This window comes from Chrysochloris asiatica, unplaced genomic scaffold, assembly GCF_000296735.1.
Source record: "Chrysochloris asiatica unplaced genomic scaffold, ChrAsi1.0 scaffold00007, whole genome shotgun sequence".
NCBI classification, from domain to species: domain Eukaryota; kingdom Metazoa; phylum Chordata; class Mammalia; order Afrosoricida; family Chrysochloridae; genus Chrysochloris; species Chrysochloris asiatica.
Window position 1 is genome coordinate 36,644,527 of NW_006408525.1, and position 21,763 is coordinate 36,666,289.

The 21,763-nt window shown below is 38.8% G+C and overlaps 1 protein-coding gene across 2 annotated transcripts in view; it reads left to right on the forward strand.

Moving 5' to 3' along the window:
* PSMD12 (proteasome (prosome, macropain) 26S subunit, non-ATPase, 12) overlaps positions 1 to 19,604 on the forward strand; it is a 27,046-nt gene extending 7,442 nt beyond the window's left edge. Inside the window, exons 2-11 of one of the 2 annotated variants that reach the window (XM_006833592.1) lie at positions 1,949 to 2,008; positions 2,097 to 2,225; positions 6,673 to 6,780; positions 9,989 to 10,093; positions 11,543 to 11,692; positions 11,794 to 11,928; positions 12,552 to 12,664; positions 14,314 to 14,488; positions 16,168 to 16,245; positions 19,024 to 19,604. In XM_006833592.1, the coding sequence (XP_006833655.1) occupies positions 1,949 to 2,008; positions 2,097 to 2,225; positions 6,673 to 6,780; positions 9,989 to 10,093; positions 11,543 to 11,692; positions 11,794 to 11,928; positions 12,552 to 12,664; positions 14,314 to 14,488; positions 16,168 to 16,245; positions 19,024 to 19,233 (1,263 nt within the window). In that variant the 3' untranslated portion in view covers positions 19,234 to 19,604. The remainder of the gene's footprint in view (positions 1 to 1,948; positions 2,009 to 2,096; positions 2,226 to 6,672; positions 6,781 to 9,988; positions 10,094 to 11,542; positions 11,693 to 11,793; positions 11,929 to 12,551; positions 12,665 to 14,313; positions 14,489 to 16,167; positions 16,246 to 19,023) is intronic. The other variant, XM_006833593.1, reaches the window with a different exon arrangement.
* Positions 19,605 to 21,763: the final 2,159 nt, after the last annotated feature.

Here is a 21,763-nt window from a genome sequence, read left to right on the forward strand (position 1 = left end):
GTGTTCTTCCCTTTTGGTTTTCTAACTCCAAATCTTTGCATATTTTATTACAGTATTTGGTTTTATCTTCTCGAGCTGATCTTTGAAATTTTCTGTTCAGCTCTTGGACCTCTTCAATTCTTACAGTTGCTTTAGCTTCTCTACGCTGGAGAGCAAATTTCAGAGTCTCCTCTGACATCCATTTTGACGTTTTCCTTCTTTCTTGTCTTCTTAATGACTTTTTGCTCTCTTCATGTATGATGTTCTTGATGTCATCCCACAACTCTTCTATAGTAAGGGAGTACTTGGTGATGCAGAACATCTGACCAAGAGGCACAGCCTGGGCCCTGGTTCTACCAGTTAATTTTTTGGCTGGACGACTAATTTAAACAGCTTGGTCCCAGTCTTTAATCTCTAAACCAAGGTGATTGAATGAAGTACTCTTTTAGTAGTCTTCCTGGATTGAAGATTCTCTGAGTTCTTATGGTTTATTAGCTTTTAATTTTGCAGAACTTGTGTGTTTGTTTATTGTTCTTTTACTTGGATGAGCACTGTGGGCTAATGCACTGGATGGTAAAGTCAGTTTTAACCACAAGTTCAATAGTTCAAGTTCACCAGCCGCTCCTTGAAATCCTATTTAGGGTTGTTGTGAGTTGGAAGCAACTCGACAGCATTTAACAACATACATGAATCTCTCCAGCTTTCCAAACCGATGTTCTCTTTCGATAAGAAACATTGCTAAAATGTTAGTAATCATACATTTCAGATTTAATGAAAATAAGTTCAAATAATGGTCATACAATACATATACATTGTTACATAGAAAAAAAATTATAGTTTAAAGCTTACTTGGAAGCAATATCTTGGAAAAGTTCAAACCTTTTTTGTGTCTTCTTTGCAAGTGCTATTTAGTTTCTTTCATTAGAAGAAGAGGCTCATGTTCTCCATGCCATCCATGAATGGCACTGAGATTTTAAAAACAGTTCATTGCTGGTTAAAAAACCTGTTTCTAAGTAAAACTTGTCTATCATTTTCACTTCTTATCATTGTCAGAGGTGTGCACATGGCAGTTAATATTTTAAATAAATGCTAATTATGAGCTGTTATTGTTAAGTCCCAGGGGGCTTTATATTGTTAATATCAAAATGTGTGTTTCCTAATAGGATGACTTATTTTAGTCCTGGTGTTTTATTATTTAGGCTTTGTATTACTCTAATTCTGTTGTTTAAATTTCTTATGTATGTATCAGGGAGATTCTTGATTTGCATGTGAGCTAAAAGTGTGCAATGGTTACCAGTCAACAGAGGAGAAAAGAATTGGGTTTTAAAGAGTGCTGGCTCAGTGTCGTCTTTAAGGCGTGACTTTTGCTATTGGAAGAGCGTGTGTGTGGGCACACACAGGAAGGTCTTCATTCATTTCAGATATACTTGCTGACTCATTATTAGAAACTAAACCAGTGCTTCCTGATCTTTTTTTTTTTTTTCTTTTAACCACCAAATAGCCGTTTTATATCCTCTCAAAACACCATTTAAAAATAATAATTGTGTTATGGTGAATTTATAAAGAAATCACTTTGTTCCCCATTTTTATTTTTCAAAGATACTTGTGATCGCGTCTCTGTTGAAAACAAGATAAACAGATGTTACTACACTCAATTGATAAATTTGAATCCCAAACAAAGAATTTTTTATAATCTTTGTTGATGTTTATAATGATTGTCATGGTTGTTAAGCATTTTTAAATGTTACAAATAACTGTGGCCCCATGTTGGGAGCCACTGACTCATGGGCTCCACGGAAAGGCAGGTACTGTTGTGAAAAGAAGGGAAGTAAGTTTTTATGGAGGTGGTCCTCCTCCTCTGGAATAGGTTACACGTTTCCCTTTTATGGTCAAAAACATCCCATCTTAGACTGTTGTGTTTTGGGTTTGAGTTGCTGTTTTCATTGTTCAGTTTTGTCTTTTGTTTTAGGAAGGAAGACTTCAAGAAGTCATTGAAACCCTTCTCTCTTTGGAGAAACAAACCCGTACAGTGAGTGCATTAGAGTAAGAACCACCATTACCATCGATTCCACTTAGCATTGTTCCATTAACTTTCATTATTATTTCTTTTCTTACAGGCTTCTGATATGGTGTCTACATCCCGTATCTTAGTGGCAGTAGTGAAGATGTGCTATGAGGCTAAAGAATGGGATTTACTAAATGAAAATATTATGCTTTTGTCAAAAAGGCGGAGTCAGTTAAAACAAGTGAGTTCATGAATGATTTAAATGAAGACTTTCACAAAACTGTGGAGTCCTGGTATAGTGTGGAGCATAAGCACTGGATTACTAACTGCAGTATTGGCAGTTCAAACCCATCATCCACTCCTCAGAAACCCTTTACGAGGTTGCTGGGAGTCAAACTGCCTCAAAGGCACTTAACTAATAATAAACATTTGAACTTTATTGTTAAATCCACACCAAAGCCTTCTAGAGGGTTTTCTAAAGTTCTGCGTGCAGTCTCAAATGGTTGTTTTCGTTTCTGTCTCTTTTTCTTGAAGTCTTATAGTCTGTTTGCATGTCAGTGTAGCTTTGTTCTAATTCCATGTTGCTTTACATCTTGTCATTTTAAGTAGATGCATTATAATCTTTCAAATTGATAAACTATAGTTTAATAATATCTTTTATTATAAACTTAATATTTTATTCATTTTTTAGGCCTTATTTAGGCCTCAAATTACTCTTATTCAATTTTGTTTTAAATTATGTATGTTTCCATTTAGTGTTTTGTTTAGCTGACTCTCCCCCTCCCATTTTCTGCTTAAGATTTATTTCAGTGATCTTCTGTAGAAACAGATTCTACTTTTGACATGTACATTTTCCCAGCCTTATTTCTGGGTTCTGGATTTTGCTTTCAAATAATGAAGATAACACCATTGAAAAACAGGATAGTCACTGAACCCAAAGAAGAAATACACCATCCTTGCCCTAATCCTTTCTTTTAGTCTTTAAGCTGCTGCTAGAGTGAGCTTAGTATTAGCATGAGTTAAGCTAGTGTCTCTTTTGTAGGCCAATTCACATGCCTATAAAATCAATGATGTTAAGAATGAACAGTTTTAGTTGAATCAATCTAGTACATGTGAATGTGGAATTTACTCAGACATGCTTTTTGGTGCTCAGTTCTGTGTTGTGAAAGACATCATCTCCTTTGCTGAAGAGTCTGTCTTCATATGAGACATGTTTTGTGTGGTATTAGGATAATTCAAATTACATATCCTAAAATACAAATTTCATTTAAAAGATTCAGAATTGTAGAGGTAGGAGAGGTGACTGTTTACTCCAACTGATAAGTTTCGAATGGAGAAATTGCAATTGCTACTTAAAGCTCTTGGAATGTGAATAAATGTGCAGAATGTGGTGCTGTTTGTTAAGTGACCTTGATTCACTTCCAACTTAGTGAAACTGTATCGAGTTTCCAACTCAGTGAAACTGTATTGGGTTTCTGAGGAGTGACTGGTGGGTTTGAACTGCAGACTTTGTGGTTAGCACTCCAGTGCTGATCCTACTATGCCACCCCAGGACTATAGTTGTTGTTGTTGTTGTTAAGTGCCATTGAGTCAGTTCCGACTCATAGCGACCCTGTATAGGGTTTCCAAGGGACAGCTGGTGAGCTTGAACTGCTGACCTTGCAGTTCAAACGGCTTTGCAATCTGGCGCATTAACCCACAGCACCACCCCAGGACTCCTGCCTTCAAATAGCCTGTGGTTTAATAAGCAGTGTAAATCACTAGTAATCATAGTACACCATTAACTAATGTCTTTAAGATTGCTCTGGTCCTTGGGTGATGCAACTGGTCTCTGGTCCATTACTAGCCTAAAGGTTGGTGGTTCATACCTAGCCTGTGGCTCCTCAGATTAGTAGACTGGCAGTCAGCTTCTGTAAAGCTTACAGCCAAGCAAACCATAGAGAGCAGTTTTGCTGTAACACACCGGGGGTCTGGGTGGGGGCCTTGAGTTAGAATTGACTGGACAGCAGTAGGTTTGGGTTTGGTTAAAACTGATTAAAGAAAGTACATGTACACACTTACATAGTGTCATAAGAATAATGAAAGGTTCATGACATATGAAAGGTGGAAACAGGACTTAGTAGTTTTATTAGGGCAGGCTTCATGGGAGAAGTGGGATTTGATCCAGTCTCATAACTGGCTGGCTGACCTAGAACAGGAACTGGGTCTGCTGCTTTTACTGTCACATCCCATACTACATCTTCATAACTATGACAGGATGTTTGTTGTTGTTAGGTGCTGTAAAGTCACTTCCAATTCATAGCAACCCTAAGTAAAGCAATGAAACACTGCCTTGTCCTATGTCATTCTTACAGTCTATGCTGTGTTTTAGCCCATTGTTTTATCCACTGTGCCAATCCGTTTCATTGAGAGTCTTCCTCTTTTTTTTGCTGGCCTTCTTCTTTACCAAGTGTGAAGTCCTTCTCTATAACTTGTCCACATAGGTGAAGAGACACCTCTCCACTCTTGCTTATAACGAGTATTCGGTCGGTGCTCTTTTCTTCTGGCAGTCCATGACATACTCAGTATTCTTCACCAACATCATGATTCAAAGACATCTACACGTCTTCAGTCTTCCCTGTTTATTGTCCATATTTCACATGCCTATGAGGCGAGTGAAAATACCAGGGCTTGGGACAGGTACATCTTAGTCTTCAAAGTGTCGTCTTGGCTTTTGAACTCTTTAAGAGATCTTTTGTAGCAGATTTGTCCACTACAATAGGTCACTTCATTTCTTCACTGCTGCTTCCATGGGTGCTGATTGTGAATCAAAGTAAAATGAAATCCTTTACAACTTCAATATTTTCTCCATTTATCATGATGAACCTTATTGCCTCACATGTGAGGATTTTTGTTTTTGATCTTCACCAGTAAGTGCTTCAAGTCCTCTTTGCTTTTTAGGGACTCAAAATGTCTCTCTTCTTTTTCATAGTTAGTACTTTTTTTGTTTTTTTAAACCTCCCAAAAGCCTTATTTTTTGTTTTTGCAAACTTAGAAAATAATGATTTTTCTATAACCTTTTCCAGATTGCTTAGAATTAATGGTTTCTGATTCACTGTCTGTCACTTGAGCCCAGGGGGTAAGCCTCACTCCGACCTTAACTTCCCTAATGATTTACCTACTTTCTCAGAAGCTGCAGGATGTTCACTTCTCATTAGAATATTGATGTAGACTTTTTCTTGTTTCTTGCTTTTTATTTTTTGTACCTCATCTGCTCCTGTTAATATCTATATATACTTCATCTGCTCCTGTTAATATATTTTTTGTACAACTTAATCACATTACCAAGCAGATGCCCTTCTAGAAATCATTGCTATGTTACTTTTAGAGGGATCTTGTGTTTTGTGCATTTATTGAAAGAATCTCATATTTTACAATAAAACTCTGGCTTTCTGGAACTCCTGGGTGTGTGAGTGGCCATTTTTTCACATAGTCAAAAGTTGAGCCTGAGGTGTTTGAACATCAAGTGTTTTTATGGAAATCCTTCCAGAACAGTCTATTAATTTCTACTATCTTTAACTTATTATGACTCGATGACTAAGGGTCCTAATTATAATTATCAGTGATTATGATAGGCTGTTTAGAATCTAAATTAGGGGTTGGCAAATTCTGGGCTTTGGACGACCTGTTTTTATAAATAAAGTTTTATTGGAAGAGTGCCATGCCCATTTGTTTGCATATTGTCTATTGCTCCTTTCACATTATGGTGACAGAGTTGCTTGACTGCCTCTGGGACTGTGTTGCCTACTATGTTGAAATACTTACTGTGTGGCTCTTTACAGGAACAGTTTGCCAATACCTGATCTAGATCATGGATGTTAAAACTGGGGGGAGATCTTACTCAGGAGGTAGTCCAGACTACTTTTTTTCCTTCTGCGGAACTGAGGGCAAGAGAATCTAACTGTAAATCTCACACTTTATTGCGGTGAGCTTTGTGGCTTCTCCTCCCCACTTAGGTGAGTGAAGTCCTAACCTTCAGCATCTACCAGTGATTTCCCTTCAGTCACAGCGTCTGCTAGTAATGGGTAATGGGTTCACTGCTGTCATAGCCACAGTGGGACTCTGCTGTTCTCTTCCCTGTCTCTCACCACCACCCCCCATCCCACTTCCTCCCAGTAGTCAGCTGCCACATGCTGCTCTGCTTGCCTGCCAAATGCTAGCTAGCGCCTAATGGCATTGCTAGTCAGACCTCTTGCACCTTCTCTCGTGTAGTCAGCTCACCAAGTGTGGGACAGAGCGTCTGCATTTGGTTTTCTTCACCTTTACTGATTTGCTGTGGAGCCCTATTGGCACTGTGGGTTGGACATTGGTCAGCTAACTGCAAGGTCAGAAATGTAAACCCACCAGCTTCTTTGTGGGAGAAAGGGGACACTGTCTGCTCCCATGAAGCTTTGCAGTCTGGGGAATCCTCCAGCATCGCTGTGAGTCCGAATCAACTCAGTGGCAGTGGGTTTGATTTTTTTCGTTTTGGTTACTGGGTCTCAGGGCTACTTCCAGCCTTAGTGGGTTTTGGTATTCCTTATGGGGCATTTCAATATCGACAGTTGCTTAGGAAAACAATTGGACCAAACACTTTTGTCAAAGTGGACTCAGGTTGTCTTCTTGTCTGAGAAATGAATTTCACTTAGGAACTATTTTCATTATTTTAGGCTGTTGCAAAAATGGTTCAACAATGCTGTACTTACGTTGAGGAAATCACAGACCTCCCAACCAAACTTCGATTAATTGATACACTACGAATGGTTACCGAAGGAAAGGTGAGTTTTTTACGGCATAATTCAAAGGATAAGTATTTGCCTGATCAGAATTCATACACATGTCTGTATGTGGTTTATAGACATATACCAGGGGCTTCAGAAAGCTTACAGGAAAGTGGAATTAAAAGATAATGGACTTTTCCATGAACTTTTTGAAACCCCCTCACATATGTAAATATATATAAATGAGTGTACACTTAAGAATAAATCTACATATCACTTTTATTCCACCAATCTTTGTGTATCCCCTTGCAGATGAATATGCTTAACTAATGACAGTTTTGGTGCCTAGGTATTTTTTTTTTTAAGAGAATTAGTGGTCTTGTTTCAGATTTCGTATGGTAATAATGAAGTATGGGAGCACAGTGGCTCTTTAGGATACACACTGGCCTGTGAACCACAAGATTGGTGGTTCAAGCTCACCAGCCACTCCACAGGAGTAAGATGAGATTTTCAATTCCCACCAAGATTCACAGCCTCAGAAACCATATACAGGGTTGCTATGAGTTGGGAACAACTTGACAGCACTTAACAACAGTGAATTAAAAATAAGGTTAAATCTTCATACTGGCCTACTAATGCCTGAGAATTCTATATTTGGCATAGCAAAGGTTTGAATCTCATATTTAAACGTAAGGTTCATTTTCACCCTGGCTTATTTCTTTTTTACTATAATCTCACTGTTTTCTTAAAACGGACAGACATGAAATGAGGACTGGTAGATATTCTCCTTACTAGATAGATTTTTGTGGTCTGAAGGCAGAACGTTAGCTTATTGTCTTTGACTCAGTTCAGTTCAATAAATGTTTGTTGAAAACTTGTGTTAGTTCTATAGTGAGCAAAACACAGTTTCTCACCTCAAAGGGGTTAATGTCCAGGAAACAATATCATATAAATAAACAGCCAGAGACTACTATCAGGACAGTTGGTGTGTGCCTGCCGTTCCCATTTAGCACAAATGTAGGGATTGATTGGCTGAGATGAGAAATTCTGTAGGACAGGAGGTGAAGAGTTGAACATTTTAGACATCATTGGTAGGTGCCTTTGAATTGGCTCTGACTCAGCACCTTGTATATTACAGGCCAAATCATCCCCACAGTCTGAGCCCATTGTTGGAGCCACTATGTCAGTCCATCTTGTTGGAGATCTCCTTTGTTTTCTCTGACCCCCTAGATGTCTTTTTCCATCAGGTCCCTCCTGGTGGTATAGCCAAAATAAGCAAGACAAGATGTCTTTAGACATTGTAACGGGTAGTGACATCACCCTGCTGAAAAGCGAATAGGTAATAGAAGAAACAAAATGTGAAATTCACAAAGTTCCTGGAAACAAACGAGAATGAAAACAGAACACACCAAAATCTTTGGGACACGGCGAAAGCGGTGCTGAGAGGACAATTTATTGTGATAGATGCACACATCCAAAAAGAAGAAAGAACCAAAATTAACACATAAACACAGTATCTCCAACAATTAGAAACACACCAACAGAGGGAACCTACAGTTACCAAAAGAAAAGAAATAATAAAGATTAGAGCAGAAATAAATGAGATAGAAAACAGAAAAACTATAGAAAGAATTAACAGGACAAGAAGCTGGTTCTTTGAAAGGATTAATAAAATTGACAAACCATTGGCAAACCTAACGAAAGAAAGGAGGGAGAAGACACAAATAACACGCATTAGAAAACAATTAGTGACACCAAGCATCTTGCCCACAGCACTCTGTACTCAGCTGGGTTCAGTAATTCATTACAGTGACCACACAGCACGTGGACACCATACTCACAGTTATGGGTTTATTAGGGAATTAACAATTCAGGGCTAGACCTGTGCAGGGCACCATTCTTTAATGAAGCCCCCCTCTTAGCTATGCCCACAGGCAGGCCTCTCTGGTCCTCGGCCCCTTGGTGTAGCCTGTGCCCTGCTCTGATAGTATTACAAAACTGTTAGGACTGCTAATAAATGCCCACAGGACAAGATCTGATTCCTGGCGGCGTTGTACCCCCTCATGATTGTTGGAATGTTTGAGCCTATTGTTGCGGATGTTGCGTGTCTCATTGAGGGTCCCCTTCGTTTTCATTGACCCTGTACTGTAGCAAACAGGATGTACTTCTCCAGTGGTTGGTTCCTCCCGATGATGTGTCCAAAAGTAAGCAAGGTAAAGACTCTAGATGTAGGCGAAATTGTACCCATACACAGATCCTAAAGTAAGAAACCTACAATGTATTTAGGAAACTGCTGTTGCCAGGTCCTGACCCGTCCTCCTGGGCCCATTGTTGTAGCTGTTGTGTCATTCCATCTTACTGAGGGTTGTTGCTGACCCCTTGCTTTACTAAACATAAGTGGTCTTTCCTGGTGACATGTAAGCAAGACATAGTCTGGCTGTCCTCACCTCCTCAGTAGTTTGTTGTTATGTGCCGTCTTGTCATTTCTACTCTTAACAACTGTGTATAGGGTTTCTGAGGCTGTAACTGTTTGCGGGAGCAGAAAGCCTCCACCAGCTTTGTAGTTTTCAGTCCAATGCTTATCCTACAGAGCCACTGCACTCTCCACTGTAGTTTGTGGTGGTGGTGGTTATGTGCCGTGGAGTCAGTTCCAATTCAGCGACCCTGTACAGGGTTTCTGAGGCTGTAAATCTTTACGGGAGTAGAAAGCCTCATCGTTCTCCTGCGGAGCACCCGGTAGTTTCAAACTGCTAACTTTGCAGTTCACAGCCCAATTCATAACCACTGTGCTAAACTATAAATGGATTGATGTTATTGGAAATTCAGGTGTATATGGTTGGAATTAGAAGGGGAGAGAGTTGCTGCAGAGGAGAGGCTAGAGAGAGCAAGATTGAGCATGAAAATTCGTTTTCTAGATTACATTAGGCTATAGGTGTATTCTTAATGTTTTATTTGTTGGAAATTATAAATCCACTAACATTACTTATTGCCACAAAAAATGATGGAATTCTCAGTATGTAATTCTTTTAAAAGCTCTTTTCATTTTTTGTGTCATTTTTGTAACTTGTGGTCTTGTTCCTTGTTTAGCACAGAGACATTTTCCTAAAACTATGTCTATATTTATAAAACATTTCCCAGCTGTATTTGTATATGAAAGCTACATGAGAAAAGACTATACTTATTTTGAGTGATAGTTCCTGTCTACCTTCTTAATTGTAATACTCTTCGACAACATTTTGATAATGTACATTTCTTGTATTTACAGATTTATGTTGAAATTGAGCGTGCTCGACTTACTAAAACATTAGCAACTATTAAAGAACAAAATGGTGACGTGAAAGAGGCAGCCTCCATCTTACAGGAGTTACAGGTGAGGTGCCGCATTTCAAAGTTTGTAAAACTTTATATTCAGTCAGCATTGTTTTTTGTGGAAGTAATGCATTCTGGAGCCTCAGGACTTTTTTTTCCTAAACCATCAAGAGTAAGAGTATGCACAATTGAGGGTTTTGAACTGGTTCATTCTGGTTGAGCCCTGCTGAGCATTGACCTTACCACCCCAGATATACTAAATCTGAATGTGCAGTGTAACAAGACCCCCAAGAATCGCCTTATGTGTACATAAAAATCACTTCAGGGATCTCTCATAAGAATTACCTGGGGATCTTGTTAAAGTGTAGATTTGGATTTAGTATATCTGGAGTGGGAGTGTAAATTCTCGGTAGAGGTTCTGACGGAAACTGAAGCCCTGCATGATACAGCATAGATTTATTCAAGCACAGGCATTCCCCTGAGTATACAGGAGACCCGTTCCTTAACAGCGTCTTGACGATTTGTAGGTAAGTCACAACAAGTGCATATGGCTCTTACTTAGCCTTACTGTAGTGCAAGAGCCTTCAGTGACTTCAAAGTTGTTTGTGAACCAAGTGAAGATGGTTATGGTGAAGAATGTGTTATGAGTAGGGTTGGTTCAATCTGTTAATCATTTCAAAGTGGGGGCAAATTGACTTAACACTAAAAGGGCAAGTAGGAGTTTTCTATAACCCAGAGACTGACTGTTCTACAAATGGTGTGATTACACGCCAGCTCAATTTACTGCTACCAGAATTTTGACAAAAAGTTAGAATCAACACATTTGTCTTAATTTTGTGTTATTTGAGCATTTGGCTTCTCTTTAGAAGCTAACTAGGTTAACACAAAGCCTATTTACATATGTGCTGGGATCTGCTGTCAATCATTGGCTTCTTCCTGAATATTGATTGGTAGCTGCTTTCTCAGCTAACTGGGTTTAGCAAAGAAAAATGGCCTCAAAATTTGCTGTTTCAGGATAACCTGTCAGAGTTCTCAAAATATGGCAGCACAGAGATGAGAAATCTGAGGAAAACTGTATACTTCTTACGAGAAAAACAGCCTTGTGAACTATGCTCAAAATTTTGTGAATAATTTCAGGAAATTCAAACCCCAGACACCCTTCTCACCTTCCCCATTAGTTACATAGATTAGGCTAACGTTTCAGTCCTTAAACCTAATCCACTAAAAGAAAGGAAAAAATACTATGACTGTGAGAATCTTTGTGTCATGCATTGTTTTCCTCGGTCTGTGTATCTTTTGGTAAATAAATCTATATGTAACAAGGAGCTTTAGTGGTGTAGTGGGTCCGTTTTTGGTGGAAACGAATCTTTTATGTAATTGTCCACGATTTCAGTATGCACTCAGGTGGTTCTTATCTGATGAGTGTGACTATCTTAATGTTGAATTTTGTTACAACTCTTAACAACTGACTGACTCTCTTCTGAGCTTATTTGGGCCGTTACTCTGCCAGGTGGAAACCTACGGGTCAATGGAGAAGAAAGAGCGAGTGGAGTTTATTTTGGAGCAGATGAGGCTCTGCCTGGCTGTGAAGGATTACATCCGCACGCAGATTATCAGCAAGAAAATTAATACCAAAGTTTTCCAGGAGGAAAACACAGAAGTAAGCATATCTTAGACTACATGTTTTTACTTGACAAGGTTTTGGGGAGAAGGGGCGCTAATCTGTAAAACACCATTTATTTTGTTAACTTCTTTTCCCAGAAATTAAAGTTGAAATATTATAACTTAATGATTCAGCTGGATCAGCATGAAGGCTCTTACTTGTCTATTTGTAAGCACTACAGAGCAATCTACGACACTCCCTGTATACAGGCAGGAAGCGAAAAGTGGCAACAGGTAAGACTAATTCTCACAGTGGACGCTGATACTTAGCAGGACAGGTTTGTGTCTTTTAATTTGTTTTGAAATTATTTTAACTTTAAGAATTCTATATAGTTGTGTCATGGTACTTTGTAATCAGTGTATGATGTGGACTAATTGAGACAGTGGTCTAAATTATGTGGCCCCTTTAAAAAGCAATAGTGCTTACTGTGTAAAATCAATTCTGTGGATTACCTGTTGACTGAGATTACAGATACAGAGCCAACATCACTTTGAAAGTTACTTTACAAGAGTACAAGTCGCTGGCAGCAAACAACAACAGTTTAAAATCGTTTATATGTATCATTCACAATTGTTCTGCTAATTTAGTAGGCATTTTCCCTTGTCAAAAATGAATGCCAGCTCAGGTGATAATTCAGATGAATAAGAATTTCTTGTAATAGTTTTGTGTAAACGGAATATTACAAAAGACCACCGTAAAAAAGAGCAGGAGTGGTAAGAAGGGTTATCCCCCTCCTAAGATTTTTGAGTACAACATAAAAATGAGTATTTGTTCACAATTTGAGTTCCTGCAGAACTTTCTCTTTTGTTTCCTATCTTGTACATAACGTGTTGTGTCATACAATTGACTTTCTTAGGCTCTGAAAAGTGTAGTTCTCTATGTTATCCTGGCTCCTTTTGACAATGAACAGTCAGATTTGGTGCACCGAATAAGCGCTGACAAGAAGTTAGAAGAAATTCCCAAATACAAGTAAGTACTTATGTAATACCTGACAATAACAACAACAACTTATGTAATTAGCACAGACTGTCTCAGTAGTGCATGATCTCATAGTCTACGTCAGTAGGAGCATTTGGAAAGAGAATTGGTTAACCTGAGTGTATGTTTCCAAACTGGCTGCTGCAAGGAAAAGGGCCTAGTTATAGTAGAAAATAAAACTATGAGGCAGTCCAGAAAGTGGCGAAATGTTTTTAGCATTGCTTTAGAAGGTAATGTGGTGACAAAAAGACCATCTGTTGTATGACTTGGTTTATATAAAAATGTTTTTTCTGAAAGCAATCCTTGCTTGCCTGGTGCTGGAAGTGACGGCAGGGTACAGGAGAACTTTTTGGGTGAGAGGAAACATCCCAAAACTAGATTGTAGTGAAGGTGGAACCACTCTTTGAATTCATTAATTTGTATGCTTAAAACAGCATACAAATAATACCTTAATAAAGCTTCTGCTTCCTAAAAAAGAAGGGAATGTAGTGGGAGAAGACTTGGCTGCATACCACTTACCAAGTAGAAGTTTGATCTCAAGCCCACTTTAGCAATTTTGGGTTATTTACTATTTGCTACAACGTTTTATCATAGTAGCTTGAGACTTTGTCATCTTTGCAAATGTACACTTCCGAAAATCTTTTATATAAAACACGGTTACTTCATTATGAGTCTCCTTGTTGATTGCCATCGAGTTGGTTCTGACTCAGGGATGCTATGAAAGGTTTCTAAGGAGTGGCTGGTGAGTTTGAACTGCGAACCTTGCAGTCTAGTGCTTTATTCTGCAGCGCCACACCAGGACTCCATAAGCCCCTTAGACTTTCATTATTGAAAAACCCATTTTCCTTAATTCTGTCATTTATTAGAGTGCACTCTTCAGAATAGGGAAAAATGATAATGATATTGGTGAAATAATCAACTTGAATCTTATTCTAAGTAAAAATTTATAGAAACAGTCTCTTGATTTTTTAAAAATTTGTTATTACTATAAAAAGGCATTCAGTTGTGTGGATTGTGACAAACTATGGATAACATTGAAAAGAATGAGAATTCTCGAACAATTAATTGTGCTCATGAGGAACATGTACATAGACCAAGAGGCGTAATGTGAACAGAACAAGGGTTTCAGATCGGAGAAGGTGTGTGCCAGGGGTGTGTCCTTTCATCATGCTAAGCTAGTAGTCTGAAAATCTAGATTATATGAAGAAGCACATGGATTGGAGGACGACTCAACAGTCTGTGATGTGCTTATAACAAGTACAGCCAGGATGGTCCTTAGAAATGAAGATGGTGGGACATGTTGTGAGGAGGGACCAGTGCCTGGAGAAGGACAGCATGCTTGGTAAAATGGAGGGTCAGGGAAAAAGAGGAAGACCCCCAGTGAGATGAATTCATACAGTGGCAGCACCAGTGGACTCAGAACAACAATGGTAGGATGCTGCAGGACTGGGCAGTGTTGTGTTCAGTGTTACACAGGGTCACTGTGAGTTGGCTCCTGAGTCAATGGGACGTAACAACAGCAAAAAATGGTTGAAATGACAAATGTATTGTTTCATTTCCACAGTAAAATAGACGTTTGCTATTTTAGGTGATGCATAATTTTTACAGATTTGAAGTATTGATTTTGTTACAATTTTCAGGGATCTTTTAAAGCTTTTTACCACAATGGAGTTGATGCGTTGGACCACACTTGTTGATGACTATGGAGTGGAATTAAGAAAAGGTTCTCGTGAGAGTCCAGCAACTGATGTTTTTGGCTATACAGAGGAAGGTGAAAAAAGGTGGAAAGACTTGAAGAACAGAGTTGTTGAACATGTAAGAATCTTTCATGACAGAATAATTTTATTTTCAGTTTGGTGAATTTTTAAGATTTATTGTATAATGAAAGCTTGGCAAATTTGAGCATAAAAATTTTATTTTTCAAGCTTGACACTGTTTGTTTTGGTTGTTATGTCTGTAATTATGTAGGATTTTTTTCCCGTGTCCAGTGTAGAAGTAATGTAAATTTGCTGTTCAAATGCTTTATTAGATATTCCCCAAAGCATATCAGAGTGTATCTCCTCCATATTGACTTCTTTTGGCCTTTCAGAAAAGGCCATTATGTTTTAGTATACTTTATATATATACTTAGAGATAGTATAAAGCACCTCTGAAGAATCTAAAATGTTCTAACATATAAATCAGAAGGAATCGTCTAAAACATGGGGGAGGATTTCTGATACTCATACATTAGTCTTGGAAAGGAATAATGTATCTTAAACATGAACTTTGATCTTTCGTCTTAGCTGAAAAATAATAAAAGGGATAGATGTAATCAGTAAACGCCTTATGGACCATATGGTCTATCTAGAATAGATTGGGGATACAGCAGAGTTGTTTGGGTCTACCTGGAAGAGTGGTCATGATAAATACATAGCAATTGATGTGTGAGGTGAGAGTTTTAAGAAGAGTTTTTGCTTATCTAGAAGACAGTGAAGGTTCATCCACCTTTGGCAGATGGGGCACTTTAAGCAAGGACACAGAGGGGATCGTATGAGCAAGGGTGGAGTAAATCAGTAGAATTTGGCTATTGATTAAATGTTCAGACTGTAGGAAAAGTTGTGGCCTGGAATGACTTGTCAGACCCTGGTAGAGACAGGAGTCAAAGATGCTCAGTCATCTGTTTTCTCCCCACAGTTCTCCCTTTCTCTCTATGAATGCTATTGATTTATTAATTTAACACTACCTATAGTGAGGAGTCCTGGTGTGGGTTATTGTGCCAGACTGCAAAGCTGTTTGAACTGCGAGGTCAGTGGTTCAAGCTCACCAGTGGCTCCTTGGAAGCCCTATACAGGGTCACTATGGGTCGGAACCGACTCGATGGCACTTAACACCACCACTACCACCTATAGTGAGGGGAAAGGAGCTCTGGTAGCATAGTGGTTACGAATCAGGCTGTTAACCTCAAGATCAGCAGTTCGAAACTACCAGCCGTTCTGCAGGAGAAAGATGAGGCTTTCTGTTCCCGAAAACATTTACAGCCTTGGAAACCCTCTACACGGTCTTGATGAGTCGGAACCAATTCCATGGCACATAAGCACCACCATAGTGAAGGGGAACCTGTATGTCTAAAGTCAGTCAACACCATCTGAAGAGAAAATCATGTCAATAATTTTAAGTTACTTTTAAGTAGCTAGAGTAATATAGTGATGAGTGTTGTTTGATGATCCCCAGTTTTTGGATTTTAGCTCTCGACTCTTGATTTATGAAGAATGTACAATCTGACTATATATTTTAAAAGAGTTGTTAGAATACTCATGATAACTTACAAAAACTGCAGAAACTGTTAGTGCTTTACTAAAATTGAAAACCAGCTTCATCCCAGTGGTGGGCTATACAGAAATAAATGAAAGCTCTGAGTGACATTTAACTAAACCTATCTGGATATGAAAACAAATGACCTTTTAGCTTATTGACAACTGTTCTGTGGTTTCCCCATCCTTTATCCTCCCCAGAATATTAGAATTATGGCCAAATATTATACAAGGGTAACGATGATGAGGATGGCACAGCTTCTGGATCTCTCTGTTGATGTAAGTAGTACAAGGAAACAGTGTTGTTGGGGTCATATATGGCCATTCTTTTTTTTGTTAAGGTTTTTATTGTGGATTGAGTGAAAGTTTACAGGGCATATCATCAATTTTACATTCAACAAATCGTATACCTTGTTTCATTACATTGATTATAATCTCCTCCATGTACCATCAGTTAACCATATTTCTCTCTCTATCCACTTTAGCTTTTTAAAAAACAAACAAACAGACACTCAGGCATATATAATAATTTACATCTCCAAAGGGCACATTCTGCAAGTCTGCTCCTGGCCACCAGCTCATAGTCCTTCTCTTCTTAGTCCATGAATCTAGAGTCCTCGGCCGCTCCCACTCTCCATGCCCCCATCTCTGCCTCCATCTCTGGCACTGCTGCTGCTCTGGATAAGGTCCCGCATTCTGCTTGTGCGCTTCTCTCTTGATGGTCCTAGGGTCCTCTGTTTCTGGACTGTAAGATTAACCACTCCCCTTTTTTTGTTACAAAACTTCTACCTTTATAATTGTTACAGTCGCCATTAGTCATAATAACAATGATTCACTATTGAATTTTACGAATCTTATCCCCATCTCTTTATCACCAGACCCATCTAGACAAGATGATAGCAGTTCAGTGGGGATTCTTTCTTTGTCCCCATACTCTTAAACTAAACTCCCTCTTGAAACCTTGTAAGCCAGTCACTTAGTGCCTTTATTGGCCCCTCATTTTTGGTAGCCAATGTCTAAGTTGCCCATCCCTATATACCCTGTGTACAGAGCAGATAGCATTGATACTTGATTTGAAGACTCTTTCCCTCTGTGTTGGTATTTAGAGTAACTACCACTTTGATAGCGTAGTGGTTACGAATCGGACTGTGAACCTTAAGGTCAGCGGTTCGAAACTACCAGCCGCTCCGCGGGAGAAAGGTGAGGCTTTCTACTCCCATAAGGATTTACACCCTCGGAAACCCTGTACAGGGTCGATATGGGTCGGAACCGACTCGAAGGCACTTAACAACAACAACCGCTCTGAGTATAGGTCAGGTTCATCGGAAGTTGTATCTTCTGTCACTGTAGCTGTTCCAGTCTGCTTGTCCTTTCTAGTGGGAATGTCTCACCTCACAAGGTCGTGGATGGGACTCAGGATTCCACCTAAGGTCTTATACTCTGTAAAGGCTTTGCACAAGGCCTATTTCACTGGGCAAGTTGTAGAACCCCTTTTAGGTATTCCAGTCAGTTATAGGCTGAAGGCGGGCTTACAAGTTTTCTCTAATCATGTTTCCCAACATTCCTTTTTATCCCACTCAAGTGTCTATTTTACAATAGTAGGCAAGGGAAACTAGTATTCATAAGGCAGTCAAGGATTTTAGTATTATTTACCCTCTTCAAGCTATACCCAGAGCCCTGTTGTTCCAAGGTTGAGTATGCACCACTATTTATCTCTGTCCCACTAGGCCATGCAAACCTGTCTCAGTGTTCCCCTGTCTATCTTGTTCTTCTGCCTTCTCCCCGCTTCTTGTATTGCCCTTCCCAACACCCAAAGTAAACCCCCCACTGTAACCCCATTATGGTTACCTTATATTCCATTAGTTCTTCCTTCCATTTAAGACAGTCTATTTTATCCAGTAATCTACCTGACCTTCCCACCACCTGGATCTCTGCTCCCCTGTGTTTACCTTCTTTCACATTATAATTGTTTTGATCCTAGACTGACCTCCCAGATCCTCTGTTGTTATCATTTTTTTCTGTCCTTGACTCTTCCATTTGTCCACTGAGTTCAGGGTGATGCTCCACGTACGTCCTGCTGTAGTTGTCGTCTCCACTATTTGTTTTTAAGTCAGTCAGCTTACAGGATTTAAGTGAGAAAAGTCCATTTTGTATTTAGGTGATGAAAGTTTATCAAGCTATGTTAGTATCAAAAAATAGCTTTAAACATCATTCACTTAATTGTGTTTGTTTTATACTGGTAAGTTTGCTATCCAAAGTATGTACTTATCTAAGGCTTCTTCAAAAAATTTGTAGAGAAATACCATTACCCTTTAATTCCATTGTTTCATGGACTTTTAAAAGCCCACTCATACAATAAATCCGTTTCCACAGACATAACAAAAATGTGAGAAAGACTTGATTGCTGGTCACCTGAAAGTGTCCCAGGACTTGTTACGGAATTATATTCAGGTTTCAGCTCCCTGCTGATGGAGTGTAAAGCTTACAGAGAGAGAGGAGGGAACTGAAGGGTCTGAAAAGTCATGTTCAACTCCAGAAAGAGTGGTGAGGGTTCACTAAAACAGAGGAATCATAGATTGTTAAAAGCTAAAAGAATTGGTCCTTGATTAGCTAGTCAGCTCTCTCATTTATGGGTATGAGGATACCAGAGTCCTCAAAAGTAAAGTGCCTGTCACAGATAAGCAGTTGTCCAACGACAGAGCAAAAATTCTAACCTAGCTTTTTTGGAAACAAATGAACATTTTAAGGGGTATTTCATACCATTGGAATAGGCTCTTCCCTAGTACCAGCAGGCATACGTTCACAGGGAGGCCCATTCAAGCTCTCCACCAACACTGCAGGTTGAGAGACCTCTGCATAAAGTGGTGGTTGGCACAGTGTCTGTTCATTGCCTAGGCCAGCAGAGGTCCAGTTTTACTGAAAACCAGCAGTTGGTAACTGTGGATAGTAAAGTGTGGCCCTGCGTCCTCGTGGGATTTGGAAAACAGTTTCCTAGCATTTTATTTACTCTGGGTGTAATGATCTTGTCTGAATCCGGTGTGTCTTTCTTTCTTGCAGGACTCAGAGGCCTTTCTCTCCAATCTCGTAGTTAACAAGACCATCTTTGCTAAAGTAGACAGGCTGGCAGGAATTATCAACTTCCAGAGACCCAAGGATCCAAATAATTTATTAAATGACTGGTCTCAGAAACTGAACTCATTGATGTCTCTAGTCAACAAAACCACACACCTCATAGCCAAAGAGGAGATGATACATAATCTACAATAAGGGTCTCTAATCCCTTCATGCTTTCAGAAAAGATAAAAATTGAAAGTCATTAAAAAAAAAAAAAAAGACTATTATCATGGTGTATATGTTGGGTTTGTTTTCTTCTATCCTCAGTTCCTTTGTCGAAAAGATAGTGAATATTGTTTGAGGCCCTTTTTGTCCTTTAAGTCCCCCTTACTTCATTTTCATTCATTGTTTAACTTTCTGTTGGCAGTTGCAACAAAAATATAAGACCATTTTTATTGTCTGATTCAAAAACTTGTGTCATACTTACCCAAATATGTTTTTCTACCATTTGACACTTTTTTTTTTTTTAGCTAATGTTTGTTTTCATTCAGCTGACAACCATAATGCATTAATAAAAGCCGGATGTGTATGTATTACTTCCTATGTTAACCTCTGTTTCTGAATGTCTCATCAGGCTGTGTTTTGACAAGTGGTTTTTTAAAATAAATCCTGTGGTAAAGGTATCACTTATTAGGAATAGAAAAGTTACATCGAACATAGCAACATTGGAGTGAAGTTGTTACGATTTGTGAAGCATTGTGTTTTCTCTGGGGCTAACCAGGCTCTCTAGTCAGAATGCTTTAGTTAGTGAACCAGTAGGTATGGACTTCATTTTGTCTTGTTTTCAGTCATAGTTTGCCTGGTTTATTTTTTTGGTAACCTGCTTTCCTTGGCCTAGCTAGTTATTGACACAGGCTGTTAGGTGGCAAGTGCTCGCTGTGTGGTTAGTGACTGTTTTAGCAGTTGTACGGGGTTTTTTTCTCTCCTTGATTTTGACTGTTTTATGGTGGTGGTTTTTTGTTGTTGTTTTGTTTTCTCTTTTATTACTTGGTTTGAATTTATCACAAGTAATTTCTTTTAAGACTTCGATGAGTAAGCCTGGTAACAAGCAAGCTTATGAGTTCCTTAACCAATTTTTTAACAAAAACAAATCCGCTAGCATAGACATTAACTTACAAGCTGAATTGCTTCACTGTTGTGTGCTGTTGAGTCGGTTCCGACTCTCTCTCTATATAGGATTGGAACTGCTGATTTTACAGTTATCTAGTGCTTATCCTACAGTACCACACCACACATAGTTAATGCTCCAAGTTCATTATTTCTGTATAAGAACTTTGAGTCTACTATGAAGGCTGGAGAAGCTGGTTAAAATGCTTTAAAATAGCAAAAATAAAAACTGGCCCACACTTGTAGCAGATGATACAGTATTGAAATTTTTTCACCACATTTTATAAGTCGTTTTTTCACCACTAATAAAAGTAGTTCTGTCAAAAACATTTGAGGACAGTTAGTATAAGCAAATTTTGGAAATGCTTTTTAATTCGATTTGTTTCAGAGAAAATATATACTGTTAGGTTATTTAAAGTGATGTCTAAACCAAAAATGTGTGAGGTCCCTACTTGTAAAAAAAAAAAAAGTTTAAATGAAGAGGGAGAATAAGTTAGCATTGTAGAAACATCCATCGTTCCTGCAATTCATTTTCCATTTAGCCATTGTTCTACTTCATGGTCCTAGGGCTGGGGACAATGGTGGGACTTGTGTAATATTTATACTCTGAGTCATTGGGAATAATGACAAAAGTATTAAAGTAATATAATTGTATTCTTTGGAAACTTAATGCATTGATTACGCTAATAACATTAACATCTGCTATCACTTATCTTTTAAAAAGTAACCAAAAATAGGGCAAGTGCAGTAGCATCCAGAAGTTCATGCTTACAGTAAGAGTGTGGTTTTAATTTTCTTTGGAATGAAAAGGATAGAAAATAAAATCTTGTTTAAAATTTTTTTTGGTTTTATTTGCAAATAATATTGGAGCTAAGTTGAACCCAACTCCTGGTTGCCTTCTTCTTTCTGGGTACTTACGCTCTTTGGATTTGCCAGATCTGACTGCTTGACCCAGCATGGTGCTGTAGAGCTAACACACACCTCCTCTTTGGGACAGAAGCTCTATGTGTATTTTAATTTGGTGCCATTTGTAACTGTCCCAATGCTGAAATCTCTGCTGATCTGATTAGTTGTTAATGTATTTTTATTTCTATCAAACATTAATCAAGCAAGAAAATAGTTTACTAATTTCTTAGTGTTTTTTAAAAGATATTTTTAGGAGGGGAAAAACAGTAAAATATCTGTGATGGTCAGAGCCTAACTGAACCCTCTGACATTTTCAGGACAGGACCGCTTTGTTTAAATATGGAGAAGAGAATACTGGATGCAATAACGCTGTGTTATTTGCCTTTTTATTGTGAATTGGGGAAGATGGTTTACAGAGCAAATCACCAGTGTTAGAACTGGGGGAAGCTGGTTTACACTGCGGATCACCAGTGTTAGAACTGGGGGAAGATGGTTTACACTGCGGATCACCAGTGTTAGAACTGGGGGAAGATGGTTTACACAGCGGATCACCAGTGTTAGAACTGGGGGACGCTGGTTTACACAGCGGATCACCAGTGTTAGAACTGGGGGAAGCTGGTTTACACTGCGGATCACCAGTGTTAGAACTGAGGGATGATGGTTTACACAG